Source organism: Aptenodytes patagonicus, chromosome 1 (genome assembly GCF_965638725.1).
Source record: "Aptenodytes patagonicus chromosome 1, bAptPat1.pri.cur, whole genome shotgun sequence".
NCBI classification, from domain to species: Eukaryota; Metazoa; Chordata; class Aves; order Sphenisciformes; family Spheniscidae; genus Aptenodytes; species Aptenodytes patagonicus.
Genome location: NC_134949.1, coordinates 215,913,791 through 215,932,674, shown reverse-complemented (window position 1 = coordinate 215,932,674; position 18,884 = coordinate 215,913,791). Strand labels below are relative to the sequence as shown.

At 44.0% G+C, this 18,884-nt stretch overlaps 1 protein-coding gene across 1 annotated transcript in view; it reads left to right on the top strand.

Annotated features, from left to right (window-relative positions):
* HEPHL1 (hephaestin like 1) overlaps nucleotides 1-18,660 on the top strand; it is a 34,829-nt gene extending 16,169 nt beyond the window's left edge. Inside the window, exons 8-20 of the mRNA XM_076330296.1 lie at nucleotides 889-1,020; nucleotides 3,768-3,979; nucleotides 4,424-4,574; nucleotides 5,773-5,985; nucleotides 8,158-8,371; nucleotides 10,033-10,172; nucleotides 11,015-11,155; nucleotides 14,299-14,405; nucleotides 14,837-15,059; nucleotides 15,806-15,945; nucleotides 16,794-16,953; nucleotides 18,298-18,378; nucleotides 18,458-18,660. Of these exons, the coding sequence (XP_076186411.1) occupies nucleotides 889-1,020; nucleotides 3,768-3,979; nucleotides 4,424-4,574; nucleotides 5,773-5,985; nucleotides 8,158-8,371; nucleotides 10,033-10,172; nucleotides 11,015-11,155; nucleotides 14,299-14,405; nucleotides 14,837-15,059; nucleotides 15,806-15,945; nucleotides 16,794-16,953; nucleotides 18,298-18,378; nucleotides 18,458-18,660 (2,117 nt within the window). The remainder of the gene's footprint in view (nucleotides 1-888; nucleotides 1,021-3,767; nucleotides 3,980-4,423; nucleotides 4,575-5,772; nucleotides 5,986-8,157; nucleotides 8,372-10,032; nucleotides 10,173-11,014; nucleotides 11,156-14,298; nucleotides 14,406-14,836; nucleotides 15,060-15,805; nucleotides 15,946-16,793; nucleotides 16,954-18,297; nucleotides 18,379-18,457) is intronic.
* The last annotated feature ends 224 nt before the right edge of the window (nucleotides 18,661-18,884 follow it).

The following is an 18,884-nucleotide window of genomic DNA, read 5'->3' as shown; positions in this document are numbered from 1 at the left end:
TGATCTGCTCAAGGGTAGGAAGGCTCTGCAGAGGGACCTGGACAGGCTGGATTGATGGGCCCAGGCCAACTGTATGAGATTCAACAAGGCCAAGTGCCGGGTCCTGCACTTCGGCCACAACAACCCCATGCAGCGCTACAGGCTTGGGGAAGAGTGGCTGGAAAGCTGCCTGGCAGAAAAGGACCTGGGGGTGCTGGTCGACAGCCGGCTGAACATGAGCCGGCAGTGTGCCCAGGCGGCCAAGAAGGCCAATGGCATCCTGGCCTGGATCAGAAACAGTGTGGCCAGCAGGAGTAGGGAAGTGATCGTGCCCCTGTACTCGGCACTGGTGAGGCCGCACCTCGAATACTGTGTTCAGTTTTGGGCCCCTCACTACAAGAAGGACACTGAGGTGCTGGAGCGTGTCCAGAGAAGGGCAACGAGGCTGGTGAGGGGTCTGGAGAACAAGTCTGATGAGGAGCGGCTGAGGGAACTGGGACTGTTTAGCCTGGAGAAAAGGAGGCTGAGGGGAGACCTTATTGCGCTCTACAACTACGTGAAAGGAGGTTGTAGCGAGGTGGGTGTCAGTCTCTTCTCCCAAGTAACAAGTGATAGGACGAGAGGAAACGGCCTCAAGTTGTGCCAGGGGAGGTTTAGATTGGATGTAAGGAAAAATGTCTTTACTGAAAGAGTGGTGAAACATTGGACCAGGCTGCCCAGGGAAGTGGTGGAGTCCCCATCCCTGGAAGTATTTAAAAGACGTGTAGATGAGGCGCTTAGGGACATGGTTTAGTGGGCATGGTGGTGTTGGGTTGACGTTTGGACTTGATGATCTTAGAGGTCTTTTCCAACCTTAATGATTCTATGATTCTATGATTCTAATACCTTCCCTCACCCTCTTTTTTTAAGGCCCCGTTATAAAAGCTGAAGTGGGAGATACAGTACTAGTTACTTTTGCCAACAAAGCCAAAAGAAGCTATAGCATTATGGCCCATGGTGTAAGCTTCAGCAAGCTGTCAGAAGGTGCTCCCTACTTAGATGGTAAGTTTTGACTGTACTGCTGTATCATCACATTCAGAATACCTGAGTCTAAAGATCTTCTGTTGCTCTGCAGGTTTGCCATTTTTGTGGATGCTGAGGCACAGAAGGGATTATTTGATTAGTTTGTATCTACCCTACACGTCACAACCCATGGAACTCCCCAGTCTGCCAATGTGCTGGTTCCTCCCCTTGGACATGTGCCAGACAAGGCATCTAAAACTAGCTGAGGTCTATGTTGAGCAAAAGTCATAAGCACAATCCAATTTACATTAGTTCTAATCTAATATCTCTCAACTGCAGTCAGTGGATCTCCTCTGGACATGCTCCAGAATTATGAAGCTTAGGATCTGGCATGATGACCCTCCTGAGTCTTTGGATATAGCTATCCACATGGTCTGGGTTGCTTCACTCCTGATTCTCTAATCCAGGTCGAGCATTGCCCTTGCTTCACTGTCAGGAGAGTCAGTGTTGGAGGCAGCTTTTATCTGATTGACCTGGAATGTGAAGCAGTGATAATCCTTATTAATCCTCATAAATATGTAAACACTGAAACGGAGCATTTACCAAAGGCTTCCTCTCATTTTGTGCAAGGACAGGATCTTTATCACCTAAGTTTAACCATTAAATGTTAAATGTTATGTTTAATTGGTAGGCTCCTTTTTCAGTCAGTGACAAGAAACAAATCCTTCGGAGGGTGAGAAGTCCCATTTACTTTGAACACCTATTTTAGGAGACAGTAGGTCACCCTCTGGAGATGTGTTTCTGTCTCCATCAACTACAGAAGAAGCCTAGAGTTTGGGTTAGGAACTAAGCTTTAGATGACTCAAGTAAGGTGAGCTGAATCCCATCCATAGTGCCTACAGAGATAATATGGTGGTCTCTGAAAAAGTTTTTGCTTCATTTGCAGCACTGAAAAGAAAGGTAGGTTTCTTGTTGTCTAAATTGCTTTGTTTCCACTACAACACATTGGAAAGAAACTCACAGGACATAATCCCTCTTTTGAGAATTAGGTCAACATGTAAAATTCATAATGTCATACAATAAAATAAATACAAAAGGCTTTATTAAATTCTGTTGTGTCTAGTTGCTGACCTTGCAACACAACAAATTTGCCAGCAGGTCCCAATGCATCACGAAACAACTGGCTTGAGTTCAGCCTTGAAGTTATCTGCACACATCCTAATGGCACCCATATCAGATGTAGTTCCCTGATAGAAGTGCAGCTTCCCTCTGCTCACAGTCCTGTCATGCTTTCATTTAACGCTCCCCAGTAATAGTGCCCATCAGCATTGCACCCTTTGGTGCGGGGCAAAATCAAACCAAATCCTACAATTCAGCAGCAGTGTGCACACCTCTGGGTCTTTGGAGAGCAACCTGACTCCAGATTCATCAACAATCTTTCTGCCCCTTCTTCTCTCCTTGTAAGCCTTGTGTCTTGGATTTCCATCATATCTATCTACAAGTGTATACATGTAGAGGCCCTACAGGGGCTGTAGGTTTACACTGAAGGTAAATGATTTTTCAAAGCCTGTGCATTGTCTGAGTGCAGCTTATTCATGTGAAAATACTGTACATAAACATACCTACAGACATCTTCTGTAGACATCTTTTTTCAGTTGTGCTCTCAGGAAATACTCTTCCAAGTTGCATTTGACACTTGTCCAATCTCAGAGGGTTTTTAACTCCAAATCAATATTCTCCTTATTGAGCACTGTTGCAGGATGAATCCAGTAGTATCAGATACTGTTGAAGCAGTACCCTACTTCGTATTGTTGTTTGTGGCAAATAGTATGTGTTCTTATGTGATACTGCTATTTTCACTCGTGTCTAAGTTTTCAAGAGGATTCTCTTGGAGTATTAGAGAGGAGTATTAGATCGGTGCAGTCTGCTGCTGCCAGACACATCTGGCCGTGCTGAGAAAATCCAGTCAATGGATGCCTAAGCGTTAAACAAAATTTCTGATTTGATCTTCCTCATAATAAAACCCAGAAACTTTACTTAGCACTTTTTTCCTACAAAGGGTGCAGGGCTGACCCCTTTTCCCAACTTTCCTTTCAAGTCCCTTTTGTAAGTCCTCTCTGAGTAGATACCAACACTCTTTTGCAGTGGCTGAATTACACAGGTGTTGCTACATCCACCCTGTGCATGGCAGCAGAAAATGGCTCAAATCTTTTCAAAGCAGCTTCCAGAAAAAAGTAATAGCAACTGCCCTCTGGAGACTCTGACAGAGGTTTCTGTGCATTGCTACAAAATCAAAAAGAAACAATTATTACCAGGATCAGATTTGTTCTGAATTTCTAAACAGCCACAGCTGCAGCTCCGCTTGCTGATGTAATGGCTTTGTTGGTGCTTAATGAAAAGCTGGAGTCTGCATTCGTGCTGCAGATGAATCTCATGATAGGGCAGGTAAGCTACAAACATTAGAGGAAGCCATTTAAGCACAAGGATGAGCTCTGCATGTCTTGTCTGATTGAATCCAGATAATCCAGATAGCATCGGAAGGTGTCTGGGTGAAGCAGCTAAACTTGTTCTGTGGGGAACGGGCTTGGTTGTCCCCATGGCACAGGACTCTGGTGAGATGTCCCCATGGCATAAGTGCCCAGACTATGGGATGGTGCTCGAGCTGTGGCTGCAAGGGGGAGCTTGTCCACAGAAATCAGCAGCTATGTCTGACTCCCAGGAACGCTTGTATTCAGGAAGACAAAACCTTCCCGTAACGTTGGTGCTTCTCAATTTTCTCTCTGCAGGCTATCTGAAGCCAGGAGCCCACGTTAAGCCAGGTGAAACCTTCACATACAAATGGAGGGTGCCTGAAAATGGAGGTCCAACAGAGAGTGACCCCCCATGCCTGACCTATCTGTATTACTCAGCCACCGATGCCGTCAAGGACACCAACTCTGGCCTCGTGGGGCCTTTGCTGGTCTGTCAGAAGAACACACTGAATCACGACGGGACACAGGTGCCCAACATGGACATCTGCTTGTCCCTAACAGCAGGGTGGTGCACTGGGGGGGGGTTCCCATATGGGCCAATTTGCCCAGTTCCCAGCTCAGTTTTAAGAGATTATACAAATGTCATTCCTCAGGGTAAAAGCTGACCTAAGGGGATGGTTAGGAAGATGAAACTGTCATTCCCCAGTATTCTGGCTCGTCCCTAGGTTTTCCATCTTTTCCATACACTTATTAGCAATGAATGCATCTTTCCACCCTAAGCAAGTAATGGACACTTTATTATCCTTCTGGATGATGGAAAAGTGCCAATCCCTGTCTCTACAAGGACATAGTAAGAAGGCGGCTGCAATTTTTTTTGGGGAAAGAAAGCTTTGTTTAAAAAAAAATCATTTTTACTTGGGTAATTCTGCATAGACTTTTTTTTAATGTCTTGGCTTCCTTCTTGGCTACAGAAAGGAATAGACAGAGAATTTTACCTCCTCTTTTCAATCTTCGATGAGAATGACAGCTGGTATCTGAACAAGAATATCGAAGCATTTACTGGAGACCCTTCAAAAGTGGATGAAAATGATGCAGATTTCAAGGAATCCAACAAAATGCATGGTATGAAATATCTAATATCTGTTAATGATACTTTTTGTTCAATGATATTAGGAAGATGAATTGGCAGATTTTATCATCATTCATAGCCGACTGCAGTGCACTGGAGGGTGAGGTGGAAGCTGTCAGTCAGCTTATGGCCAGCTCTTGATGCTCTTGGAGTGCATGTTGAAACCCCAGTCACATTAGCAATGAATACATCCACCTACCAACTACACCTGGAGAAAGGGAACAGAGCGTAGCTTTTAGATACAACACTTGGGTCTATAAAAAGGCATAATGCCAAAGTCAGGCACCAACTGCAGAAGAGGCCAATGTTCACTGGTGATTTAACTTTCACTGCTGACCTTGGCACTGACTCAGACAAGGAAGGTCCACCTGCTCTGCTCTGCCAGCTCCCACTTGGGCAGTGACCACCTCTGGAAGAGGAGTGGCAAAGACTAGGGGAATGGCCAATAATATTTTAAAACATCATTTCTGGATGTAAGTACCTGACTTCAGCATGGACCACCTCCAAGTTATTCCTGACATGAAAGGCCTTAGCAAATCACATAATCTCTCTTTGCTTTAGTTTTCTGAAGAGCACTGAGAATATATATTGTTAGAGAACCTCGGGGCTTTCTGGACCCATCTGATTTATTCTTCCGTTATGAGGTGGTATCTCATTCTAAAATTTTGTTCTGCCATAATATCTTTCCCTCAGTGACCACAGAGAGCATTTGAGGATTAGGGATTGTGAAAGAAAGAGATACCTTTGATTTCCACTTTTACTTCCAAAATGTAAAAATCACATAAAAAAGCTCCATCAGAACTGAATTTATAACTCGGACTCGTTATGGCTCACTCCATGGCCTTAATCATCCGGTTATACATTCTCCAGGCTGAAAGAAGGTATCTAATTTATAGACTTAACTGGTGCCTGTGAGGCACCCTGAAAAGCTTGGAGGAGAAGTGCTACATCACTGCAAAAGACTATTACAAGATTTTACAGGCTAAAAAAAGGTAGAATCTCATAGTTTACAGGAATAGCATTTAGATATTAATTTGGTGTCATCCAGTGCTACCTTTGCTTCACAAAATGCCCCTTTAATTAATGCCATGACTTGCTGAGTCGCAAGTCTCTTGCCGGGAAGGTGGTAGGAGGGTCTATGACAAGTTTCTATCAACCTGCTGCCAACCACGCTCTTTCCTTCTCCTCCAGCTGTCAATGGCTACTTGTTTGGTAATCTGCCAGGCCTGGCCATGTGCAAGGACGACAAGGTCTCCTGGCACCTCATCGGGCTGGGCAGTCACTACGACATGCACGGGGTTCATTTTCAAGGAAACACCATCGACCTGAGAGGGACGACGAGGGATGGGCTGGCCTTGTTTCCTCATTTATCAGGGACAGCGCTGATGCAGCCAGACCGTGTGGGTACGTTCATGAACTTATCTTGGTGGTGTGGCACATGCAGAAGTCAGGCAGCCAAAACAACAGTCCGTGAGATGCTCTGCTGTGCACGAGGGAGCCTGAAAGCATGGAGAGTGTGGGGACCTGGTGTAGCTGAGAATTCAGGCTGGGCTACTTTTCTGGGAAGGTGCTATAAATCAAATATGTATATGCACCAAAGAGCAGGGGCTTTGATGACCTTGGGATAGGCAGAGCAGTAGGCAGAGAGATAGCTAACAGGATGCTCGCAGAATTTCCGTAACTCTCAAACCAGGCTTTTTTAGCAAAGATAAAATTCACTGCTATGTAGATAGTCAGCATCATTTGAGGTACTTTAGGACTTCAATAATAGTTTTTCAATAATAGTTAGTCTTTAGGAGTTTCTTCAGAAGTGTATACATTAAAGATACTTTTAATTCTCATGTATAATCCAGCGATACCTTCTTCAAACTCAGAGGGGGTGAATTGTTTGTTGGAGCCACCAGATAAGCTTCATGACAAAGAGTGCAACATTACTTTTCTTTACATTGGTGCAACTCTGTTTAAATCAACGCAGTCATCACAGTTGTGCAAGGCTATGCCAAGGGCCATCCTTGGCTGGAGCACCTGATAGAAATATCTGTTGGCCTTGTGTCCATGCCAGGTTAGACCGCTGGCGCTGGTGTCTATAAGACAGCAGATTCTTTTCTTATGCATATCCCATACATTTCCACCATCTGTCATGAAACTGCACTGCAGGACTCACACTAAACAATATATTCTAGGAGATTATTAAATTTTGCTAGCTAACCTTCTACTGGCAATAAGGGAAATTGAATGAATTATCAGATCTTTACAATCACCAACAGGTGATTTTTTTTAACTGCATGTTATTTTACCTTTTTCATCACTTTTGCCCTAGAAGCACAAGGAATGGACTGAGATCCAGTCTGGACAGAGCTATGCTTCTAATTTTGGTTCCATCACTGACTCACATACAAAGCAGCTGCGAAAGTGCTTTCCTCCTTCACAAGAGTGCTAGCAGGTGGAGCTACGCAGGACTACATTGTGGTCAGCTTCTGCTTGAGTAAATGGGAAAGGGGAATACAAATGTTAAAATCTGCCCACAGACATGCCAAAAGATGCTCCAACTGTCACTGCAGCCCTTGACCATCAGAGCTACAAAAAAAATGGCCCATGGTGGTTTGGCCTTTCATGGAGGGAGAGCAAAGGGTCAGAAAGTTGCAGTTTAACTCAACTGTTTTTATACCATATAGGTGCATATAAACAAATGGTTATAAGCAGCATCTTCCTGTTTGTTAGAGGCATTCTTGTATAATGGGTCTGTATCTGTATCGCAAAGCCTCTAAGAAGCTTCCATTAGCCTGATTACACCTGACAACTGCAGGGGCTCAGTGGAGACTCTCATGCACCCAAGGCTGGCAGAGCAGCTCTGTACTCAGGGCAAGGAAACAGCATCTCTGAGACATGCACCCTGTTTCTCTATGCCTTTATTGGCGTTTGCAATGCACACTCCTCTTACGTCTTCTCGTGCTCCCCGTGGGCACGTCTGCAGCATGAGCAGCACTGGTGAAGGCTTACTGGCAAGCTTGTTCCTGCTGCCAGACAGCTAATCAATCGATTTTCAGAGCTCCCTTGGCTAAGCTAATCTAACTCAAACAATTAGAAGTAATTTATGGAGATTTTTTAGTGAAAATGGAGCAGGCTAGTGTTCCCTACGGCGCAAAAAGTTACTTGCTGACTTATGGATCTCCATTTGTGTCTGTATTCACATTTTGCTTTTAGTTGAAGAACCTGTTGTAATGTAGGAGTTACAGGCCACAAGCCTGCAGTCTTATGTGCATGTTTATACTTGAGTATATGCATGTCAGCCTGAATCCCCATCCTCATACCTCTTGGGACCATAGAGCATGTAGTGACTAAAAGAGATGATTGGTGCATATCTATTTTATCAACTAGTTTCTCCTTCAGTCCCCTTAATTTTTCAAAGCCAGCAGGCTCTGAGTGATACAAGCATCTCCTCGGTTGGCTTTCCATACAGTATCACGGATTAGGTTTGTCTCAGGACAGATGATGTACAAGGCACAGGACCTAATTTGCCAAGCTGCTTTTTATAGATTTTAAAATTGCCTGAATCTCATGCGCTTTCCTTTCCAGGCACATTCAAAGTGGTTTGCAGGACTTTTGATCACTTTGTCAGTGGGATGAAACATCTCTACGAGGTCAGCAGCTGCCGTAATACCACCCAAGCCCAGCAGCAGCACGGAGCCATAAGGCTTTACTACATCGCTGCAGAGGAGGTGGAGTGGGACTATGCCTCAAATAAGAGCTCGGCACCGAAGATTTACAACGTCAGCAGCAATGAGGAAAGGTACCCAAAGCAAAAAACGCTTGTGGGCATGGGGCACACTCACAGTGGAGGGGGAACTTTGAAGCATCCTTTCATGAAGCCAGCCTCATACTTTTTAGGAGGCACTCTTTGCCGAACAAAATAAGAGAAAACTTATTTATAAAGTGACAACCTCTCAGACTAGACTAGTTCATAGGCAGCATTTTCAAATGGTTTCATCTCAGACTGTCTTGTAATGCTGTTGAACCCAAGAAGGCTTCCAAGTCCCTCAATCCATGTGTGTGTTCCAGCCCTGGCTTAACCCTACAATGATGCCCCCCAACCCCCTCTTCTCCCTTTCTCACTCTCCCCAGTCTCCCCATCCCAGTGCTCTGGTTTTCATAGAGAAGAAACCCAGGTACTTGTCCCAGACGTGAGCCCCTGCAAGCAGTGCAGCTGCATTAGGGAGGTGCTGAGCCTGCTTCACTGCAGCGCGGTAGCCCCTGGCTCCCCTGGAAAAGTCAGAATGCAGTAACAGCCACAAGTGAATCACATCTAGACTGCACTGTGCTAAGGAATAAAAGGTGTGTGCCGAAGATACACGTTCCAGATCATATTGCATAGGGAGGTCTCTGAGACCACTTTGATGAAAACAAAGAGGAACTAGGAACATATTTCAAAAATAAACCTTAGAAAAGTGGCTGGGAAACTGCACCCTGTAAAGAGGAAGCGTATGGTGGAGTCAGTAGAAAATAAACCTGAAGAGTCACAGGTGATGAACACCTTGTGTTTAAAGACAATATTAACTCTACTATTGTCAAAGGCTGCTGTTGCACACACAGTATATTACTACAGTAAGCAGTATTCCTGGGGCATTTTTTGCTTTTATTTAGTATGTTGTGAGCCAACCTCACAACTCCCATGCCAGGGGCACCTTGGAGATGAACTGCCAAGAGACAGAGCTGCCCTCAGAAGAGGGTGAACGCTCTCCTCCGCAGCTGGTGGCGAGTGTCCTCTGCCGGCGAGTCGGCCCTCTGGGATCCCACAGGAGCAGCAACAAACTGTGGGTGACTGCACAAACCTAGAGGGCACAAAAAAAGCATCCTCTGCCAGGTGCAGAAGGGAAAATACATTTCTCGCTTTATCTTCATGCTGGGAAAGCATCCAGCCCTGCACAGTACACAGCAGCAGGAGGGCAGGGTAAAGCAGCCCCCTCTTATCTCAGATGATGGCATTTGCTTTTGCAAGGTTAGGCTTCAGTTATCATCTTCCTGAGGCTGACTAATAGCCAAGATAGATAGTGAAAGCAGCCATCGTGATAAGAGGATTCAGGTTTGCAAGGGACAGGCAGTATCTTTCATTGGAGCGGAGGATGCAGCTGGAGAGAGTGGCCAAACCCACTCTTTACTCGAAATTCATCTCTGCTCTGACAGCTCTGGTGAAGGATTTGTATTCCCAAAAGTTTGTGGTGAGTGCAACATATCCTCAGCTTTACATGTTTGAAGCGGGTGTGCATTTAGTCAGGATTATCACTGTTGTTACGTGCTGTTTAAAATCTCTTGCGGCATGCAGGGCTTCACATCAATCAGCACATTGGATCAAGCCATATATTCTTATCACATCTATTGTGAATAACACAAGAGTTACTAGCCTTTAGATATGTAAGGTTTAGTGCTTTTAATTTTTGCCTTTTTATTTTGCAGCTATGGGCATGTTTTCCTGAGCCAAGCGGAAGATCTGATCGGTTCAAAATACAAGAAGGTGGTTTACAGGGAGTACACAAACGGCAACTTCACACAGCGCAAAGTGAGGACAGAGGAGGAAGAACACTTGGAAATCCTGGGCAAGTAGCTCTCATGGCTCACAGACCAAGCCTGATAAGTGAGAGGATTGCTTTCCAAAAACAAAGAGTTTTTCCAGCTTTGTTAACATGGAAAACAAGGAACACTGATGCCTGTTCCAGGTTATCAGTGATTTTACATCCTATTTATATAATTGCTGAGTGTAAAGATGCTTTCCAAATTAGAGAATTCATTCTCAAACATGAATAGGGAGTTTCCTAAGGAGCACTAACAGGGAGGACGCCAAAATGGCAATTCCAGGATTCACCTTAACACCAGCGCATGTAACGTGGGCGAGACTTTTGTAGGCAGATTAAATCAATATTAAGGGGCTGGATTTGTATCTGAAATTGGGCAAGACAAAATTTTACGCATGTCATAAAATAACCATGAGCTCATGTTTTTTATGGGGTGAGAAGTGGGCAACAACCAGTCATAAAGTAGTCAACACTCTCTAGGAATATATTTAACATTTCCTTTTTTGCAGTACAAAAGTAAAAAAAAATAGTTAAAAAAAAAAAACAAACCGTTACCAGCTTAAGAAATAAAATTTTGAAAGATACAAAAAAAATCTACAAGAGTTTTCCTTAAAAACAAGCTGTCCAAAGACCTGTCTCCAGAGTGAACAATTCTCCTCATTGACCGAAAAGAAAAAAGATTATTTATATATATGGAGCTTTTCATCAGCTGAGATAACAAACCAGTTTTGATGGCTTTGCTGAAAGAATAGAAAAGTCTAAGGGTTTTGAGAAAGAACTTGGCTCCTCTCCTGGGCCAAGCTATTGAAAGTCTGTTAAATTCAGAAAAGCAGCATTAATCACGGGCATCTTCTGTTTTAATTTAGGGCCGTTGCTCCATGCTGAGGTTGGTGACTCTGTACTGATCGTATTTAAGAACAAAGCCAGCAGGCCTTATTCGATAAGCGCACATGGTATAGAAGAAGTAGGTTGTGAAGAACAACCTGAGACGCCAATTACCCTCCCTGGTAAGGCTCTTCCATTTTTTTTTTCTTTCAGCTACAAAGGCTGTGTATAAAAGCATTTTAACACATGAATGCTAATCCCTCTTTCAAGCTTACACATACCTATATGTTCTTCCAGGCATAATACGCTCAACGTTTATTCAGATACAATTCTGTGTTGTAATACATGTACGTTCTTGACCAAGTGAGCATGTTCGGGCAGAGAATGAACCTTTGTTCCTATCAGGGGTAGAAACAGGAATGTAATATCACTGGACAACCTCCAAAAAAAGCAGAAGCAGGCCCATAATCACGGCAAGAGAAGTGTAAGCCAACGCTGCATTTGCTCCAGACTGACACTCTAGCAATGTTTTAAAAACTGAGAAACTCATTGGTAGAGTTGCAGTTGGCAATGTGAACTCTGCCTCTCTCTTAATCTACACAGAATTGGCATTTGCATTCAGAGCTGATGCATAACATGCAAAATGTCACTGTTGTGATTTAAAAGTCTTTGAAGAAGTGTACCAAATATGCTTCAGTTTCTAGTGAGGAAAACAGTGGAAAATAGTTCTCACAGCACTGAAATTTTTCATATAGAAAAATACCTGTTAAAATTTTTGTACTTCAATTTTTATCTTGGGTTTTATATTCTAGTAGGAAGCCAAACTCAAACCCAGGCACTATAGTCAATCCAAAATGTACATACCTTTTCTTTCCATCACCTATGCAATTCTTTTCACAGTATTTCTGAGCTTCAGTGTGAAACTAAATGAAAAGAAATTCTGATGTACTAAGCCTCTCTGGAAGCTGAAATCTCTTTGCTGTAGGTAGCTGTATCGATACAGTACAATCACACACAAATTCATGGCCAAATGTGAGCCAGTGTCTGCCTTGCTGGAGTTTGACGAATGAATACCCGTGGTCAATATATGGAGGAAAAAAAAAAAAAAGCTGATTTATATGATTCCCTTGTTTTGTTATTTGCTCCATGATGTTGTCGATGCTGCTTTGTTGACAGTCGAGGCGTAACACTGGGAACACTACTGTCATGTCTCCTGTGTCCACATGGGAGCAGGCTTGGGATGAGTTAGACGAGGGAAGGTGTCTGCGTTTGGCAGTGAGCCAAAGGAAAGGACTCTTCAGGAAGATCTAAAGACAGACTTTTCCTTAGGATTTTGGAATCAGCAGTTAACATGGAAAACAAGTCCCTCAAAACAAGAATAATTCCTGGCCACTTCAGTCCCCACCACCACCATCTCAAAATCCTCACTGTCTGTCTTCCTAGGCCAGGCTGGACTGCTCACCCCAGGCTCCCCAGAGTCTGTCTAGTTCTACTAAATCCTGAACCAGTCAACAGTCAGAGTTATGTCCTGCTAAATTGTGCTCCTGAGAGCATTGCCAGCTCCTAAAGAGACCATGGGTGGCATGGTAAAGAGGTGCAGGGAGCAGATCCATAGCAGCCTGAGCCAAAACAGCTCTCAGCTGCCACAGGTTTGTCCTCTCCCTGTCCATTCCTCCATTTACCCAGCAGCAAAGAGGGAGAAAACATCCATTCTTCTCTTGTTTATCTGTCTTTTCAGGGGTTATGCTTCATTTGCACTTCAAAGATGGGTCTTTGATGCCATGTGAAGTGTCTCAGGTTTTAAGTAGAGTGGAGATTTTTCCAACTACAACTACAGTCCTGAAGTGAGGAGTAAAAAGCAAAGAAGTGGTGAAGGACCATGGCCAGGCTCTCTTCTCACATCACCCCCTTTAAAAAGGGGTGATGACATGTAGGTTAGATAAAGGTGGATGACAAACTCTTCCCTGGTGTATGTCACCAAGGCATGAATGCCTCTGAGATTGATGGGTTTCTTGTCAATGTTTTCTGTCCTATTAGTGTAGTATTGTGTCTTGAAAGCCTTTCTGATCTCTGCTGAAGTGTGTAAATCCATGCTGTAATGAACAGAAGGTGCTTGTCCCGTAAGATTAAATGATATTGCACCATTTATGTGAGACTCTTCTCATATAGTATGATATTTGAGAATCACCATTTCTTTTTTTGTAGTTATTGCTGTACAATAAAACCCACTATTGCATGATCCATCAGAACGGTGTAGTGGCTCAGTGGATAGGCTCAGTCACTTCACAACCATTTAAGCTTGAAAACTCTCCTTTGCCCTGATGCCCACAGCTATTGGCAGCTGTTGGATTGTGGCTGTACTAAGACCATGGCCAGGAGTTCTGTGATTTCCTTGTTTTCCCCTGACTCGTAGCATGTCCCTAGCTGTTCTTGGCTTTTGTCACCCTGGAAGGCTTTTGTGCCAGAGACTGCCTGGTTCAACATTTCTCCACCACTTAAAAGGGCAAGGTGTTGACCACATCTTGGTCTCCTATCTTTCCCTGCAGTACCAGCAAAAAAACAAAGCAGGGAAACACAGCACAGACAGTTCATCTGAACATAGGTGTGTTTCTGTTCAGTGTAGAGAACTGATCCTCACCCAAATAGATAATTTCCCCATCAGATTGGCTTTTTTAATCAAATCAGAGGTCAGGAAATCTCTGCTCAGGGTGGACGTGGCAGAGGCAATGTCTTTCAGGAAGGGACAGGGGTTCTTCAGTAACTGCTGAGGAGAGGGGGCTTAGCTGGAAGAGTGAAGGACTCCCTTGTTGCTCCCAGTCAGCAAGTCGGTACGTACTCAGATCTCCTCTCCTGGCCCTGAGCTGATACACTGCTACAGCACCATCTGCAAAATCCCAGGGGCAACTGCCACATCTCTGTGCCCTTTTCAACTGACAAAGTCCAGGAAATATTTTCTGGAGCTTGGGTCCTGACACCTTCAACTGACTTTAAGCATCGGCACCCAAGATCATTGGTTTGCTACAAGTTTTGCCCATGGAGAAAGCTGAAAAGTCCTATCTCCAAACTTCCCTCTGGGGGATGCCACTGTTGCCAGCATCATTTGCAGACCTCCTTTTCTGGGGGCTATCTGCCTTCGTTTACACCACTGGAACCTCACTGACCTCCTGGAAGGCAGAATCATCTCCACATCCCATTGCTGCATGCTTACACAGATAGTTTTGATACAGATCATTTTTTGATGAGGAGGGTAGCAGATCTCAGTTACATACTGTTCAAAGCCTTTAATACCCAGCTGCTCTTGGTAAAATTGTTCTCTCTGTTTCAGGAGAAATAAACACCTACAGGTGGAACGTCCCAGAAAGATCTGGCCCTGGTAAAACAGATCCAAACTGTATCACTTGGGTTTATTATTCAACAGTGAATTTTGTAAAGGTAACCAAGAAATGGTCATTAAAGAGTACATTGCTCTGGATAAACCATCCTGCTTTGCATAATGTTTCTGAAAGGATCCTGCTTCTCATTTGTGCGAGGACCACAGGCTAGAGGAACGATTTACAGAGCTAGATACTTTGTCATCTTTGATAACAGTTGCACATGCCTGGGTAATTTAATCTACTGAAATCCCCAGGGATACACCATGGTAATGTGATTCCCTCCTTAAAGAATAGTTGGAGGGATTTTGGGTGAAGGCAAAACATTAACATAGGGACATGTAGAGAAAGATCTCTCTAATTAGAATCATGATTTTATCTCATCTGATAGGAAAATGGAATTTCATTTTATTTAATCTGTAGTTAATATGTGTCTATTTCATAACTGAATGAAACAGAAAATTTATAATGCATATATTTATTTTATTTCAGGACACATACAGCGGTCTGATTGGGCCTCTCGTAGTTTGCAGAAAAGGAATTCTAGATGAAAGAGGTCTAAGGAAAGACATCAATCGTGAATTTACCCTTCTGTTTATGGTGTTCGATGAAAATGAATCCTGGTATTTGAAAGAAAATATTGAAACATACCTTCATAAGAATCCTGATGATTTCAATTCCACTGAGAACTTTGTAGAAGGCAACAGCATGCATGGTATGTAGGACTCGGTGGCAGCAGCCAAGAGGACAGAGGTTTATTTTTCACAGCCCGTTTAGGAAGACATTGGACTTACCCTGCAATTACCCAACCACGTGACAACTTCATAAGCTGCAACTCTGGAAACGAAAAGATTTCATGAGGCCCAGCCAAGATATTTTTCCAACAAGATAGTTTAATCTTATACTCATGGGAAGAGGCTGACCTGCCAGACTTCCCTTGTCATTTGGGAGCTGCATTCCTTGCGGGCTTGTTTAGTAGGAGCATAAGGATGACATTTTAAAATCGTGGCTGTAGTAGCAGCCAGCCCAGGAGCCAGGCAGAACAGGCTGGACGGGGGTAGGAACAGCCCTGGCAAAGCAAACTTCTTTTTCTACAGATGGTACCCATTTCAGGCAGCAACTCTATTCCCTCTTTTTCCATCTAGCTTCTCAGCATAAGTCCTGTTTGTTCAGGAGTTTGATCTCAATGAGTAAAAAACTGACCTGATGCTTTTCAAGACAGAAAAATGGTTGCTGCTGTGCAGTTAGGTGATTTGGAAACTGAAACAAAAACGTGGCTGTCTCCCTGCAATGGCAGTGGTCACTATGGAGAGCCCTTGCCCAGGCCACACGTGCCTGTCCCCTCTCTGCCTGGGCATCTGGTCTCCCCAGAGAGAAAATGCAAAAGGTGCCTGAAATGGAGGTTTTCATCACCCGTCCCGTGGCCGGTTATTAACCAGTCCTATTTTGTCATTCTTCCAGCAATCAATGGGAAGATTTATAACAGTCTCCTGGGTCTAACGATGAATGAAGGCGATAGGACAAACTGGTATTTGATAGGAATGGGCAATGAAGTGGATATACATACAGTTCACTTCCATGCACAGACCTTCATCTTTAAGGTTGGTAAAAATAATCAAAGTAAAACCTTTATAGTGTGATGGGAAATTTCTGCAAAAATGTCCGGGTTCTAGCCTGATTTTGCAGCTTGGGCACAGAGCTCTGGGCTGATGCTGAGGTCAGTGGGAGTTTTGCACATGAAGGAAATCACAGAATCATAGAATCATTAAGTTTGGAAAAGACCTCTAAGATCATCAAGTCTAACCATCGACCCAACACCACCATGCCCACTAAACCATGTCCCTAAGCACCTCATCTATACGTCTTTTAAATACTTCCAGGGATGGTGACTCAACCACTTCCCTGGGCAGCCTGGTCCAATGTTTAACCACTCTTTCAGTAAAGAAATTTTTCAAGAAATAATACAAAATGAATGAGATCCTTGCAAAACTTCTACCACTTTGAACCTGTTATGAAACATGAATAAATGTCATTATTAGAGGACATGATTATGTGGGTAAAATGTATATTTACCCATGTATATTTACCCATGGGTATAAGGGAAGATACAGTGAGGAAATCAGAGAGAGTTATGCCTGCTTACACTATGGTTTTATGTTGTGATAGAGTGACACTGACAGGACTACCTGAAAAATTTGTCTTTCAAAGAAACGTCCATGCTCAACCCACACTTGAAGTCCTCAGGAGGGGTGTCCTGTTGTTAATTAATTAATTGATTAAATGAGGGGTGTTCACAGACCTCAGTTTCCCTGCATGAGGCATACTAGAAACATATAACAAGAAGCATTTGATCTGCCATGAGGAGCTGAAAGTCTAACTGGAATATTTCAGTGCCCATGGTGGGTCTTTGAGGCAAGACTCTCACGATGCTGGTTTTGCCTTGCCACAGACAGATAAGGACCACAGAGGAGATGTGTATGACCTTTTTCCTGGGACTTTCCAGACAGTTGAACTCGTAGCAGAAAACCCTGGAACGTGGCTTCTGCACTGCCACGTAGCCGATCACATCCACGCTGGCATGGAGACGACCTACACCATCAATAAATCAGGTGCAGTATCAGAAACATGTCCTAGGACTCGGAGGTGGTATTGCAGCAGATCGAATGGAAGGCAGGGAGGAAAGGAAGAGAGCTAATGTCAATGCTGCACCCTGCACGCTGGTGGGAAGCACATGTAAATTACTGCCATGGCCAGTTAGCATCATCTAGGGACAGGACAAACACCCCTAATGACATGTCAAGGACAGTAATCTTTGATGCACTCTGCAACTTAAAAACAGTTGGTGCTTCACAAGAGCCCCTCTAAGACAGTGGCAGCCTGTGGACCATTAGTCACCCGCAGGTGGTGCAGAAAACAACTGCAAAGCTATTTTTCAGCCTTGCTGCCACATGGTGTGTGGGAGGGTCTGCAGACTGGCATGGTGCTGGTTCCTCCCTGCAATCACTGCTGGCTCACGGGGCTATTCAAGCTCCTTCCTGCACAGGCAGAGACCAGCTGAGATAGATAGAAAATGCTCCAGAAAAATGATTGTGCATCCTGTCCAAGAAATAGGCGATCCTTTGGCTAAGAAAAGTTGGCAAGATTTTTGGGTGGCGCTGGTCCCTTCCACCACTTTGTGAGTAAAGCCGGAAGTGCTTTGTGAGCCTCTCCGCAGCACATAATTTCACTAAACATCTGGATCCAGCGTCTCCTGCCTGGGTTCCCACTGTGCTTGCTACACTCCTCCGCAGGGGCTGCAACAGCGCCAGCAGGCACACCTTGTGCCTGTAACCCTGTAGCAGCAGGATGACAAATGTAATGCCAAACATAGCCAAAATACTCCTTCCTTGGACAAGGTGAATTTATTTCATACCACATATTTATTTGGGCTGTGAAACTTCAAATGAACAAGCAAATGCAAAACTGAATCATAGAAACATAGAATGGTTTGGGTTGGAAGGGACCTTAAAGATCATCTAGTCCAACCCCCCTGCCGTGGGCAGGGACGCCTTCCACTAGATCAGGTTGCTCAAAGCCCCGTCCAACCTGACCTTGAACACTTCCAATGGTGGGGCAGTCACAGCTGCTCTGGACAACCTATGCCAGTGTCTCACCACCCTCATAATAAAAAATTTCTTCCTTATGTCCAATCTAAATCTACCCTCTTTCAGTTTGAAACTGTTACCCCTTGTCCTATCACTACATTAAGTAGTGAAATAACAAAGATGCCTATAGAGAAGGGGGACGTTGCCCACGGAGCTGCCCAGAGCAATAGTTGTGCTGATCTAATCATGATTTCTGTTCAGATCAACAAGGTAGAAGGAATTAAATAAAATGAAGGCTACTTTTCCAGAAGACAAAAATGTGTTTATTAAGGTTTTCAACTTAACTATGGCTTATCTCTCTCTTCCCAGAGAGGGAAGCTCCTTCAGAAGGAGGACTCACAACTGGAGCATACGATACGACTACTGCAAAAAATAGGACCACTGCAAAGGGTAAGGATTTCTTAAAATGTCGTTTAAAACTCTTCAGATTAACGCATAGATTTCTCATGAACTACTTCTCTTTTAAAAGATTATGACAGCAAAGGGGGCAATTTTTTTGGCAAAACTTTGAGTCCTGGAGAAGCCAGCCTGATACTCGCAGTCTTTTTTTTCATTGGACTTGTTCTGCTGTCAACAGTATTAACTTTCTTCTGCCTCATCACCCGCCAAGGAAGCAGGATCCATTACATGGCTTTGCATGACAAAAGCGCGCTTCTAACAGATTCCCTGTAAATCCCCACTTTTAGCATCATTCACAGAGCCACACTGGATTTTATGACATGCTGCTAATAAAACTGGAGCAAGACATACGCTGATAGTCCTACCCCGTAGCCAGTGCTCACAAGAGTGGACATGAGCTGTAGGGTTCAGCTCCGAGAGCCATGTACCACCCAACACTGTTTCCACTTCTCTGGAGTTCAGTTGAGCTTTGCCCAAGATCAAATTTGGCAGACCAG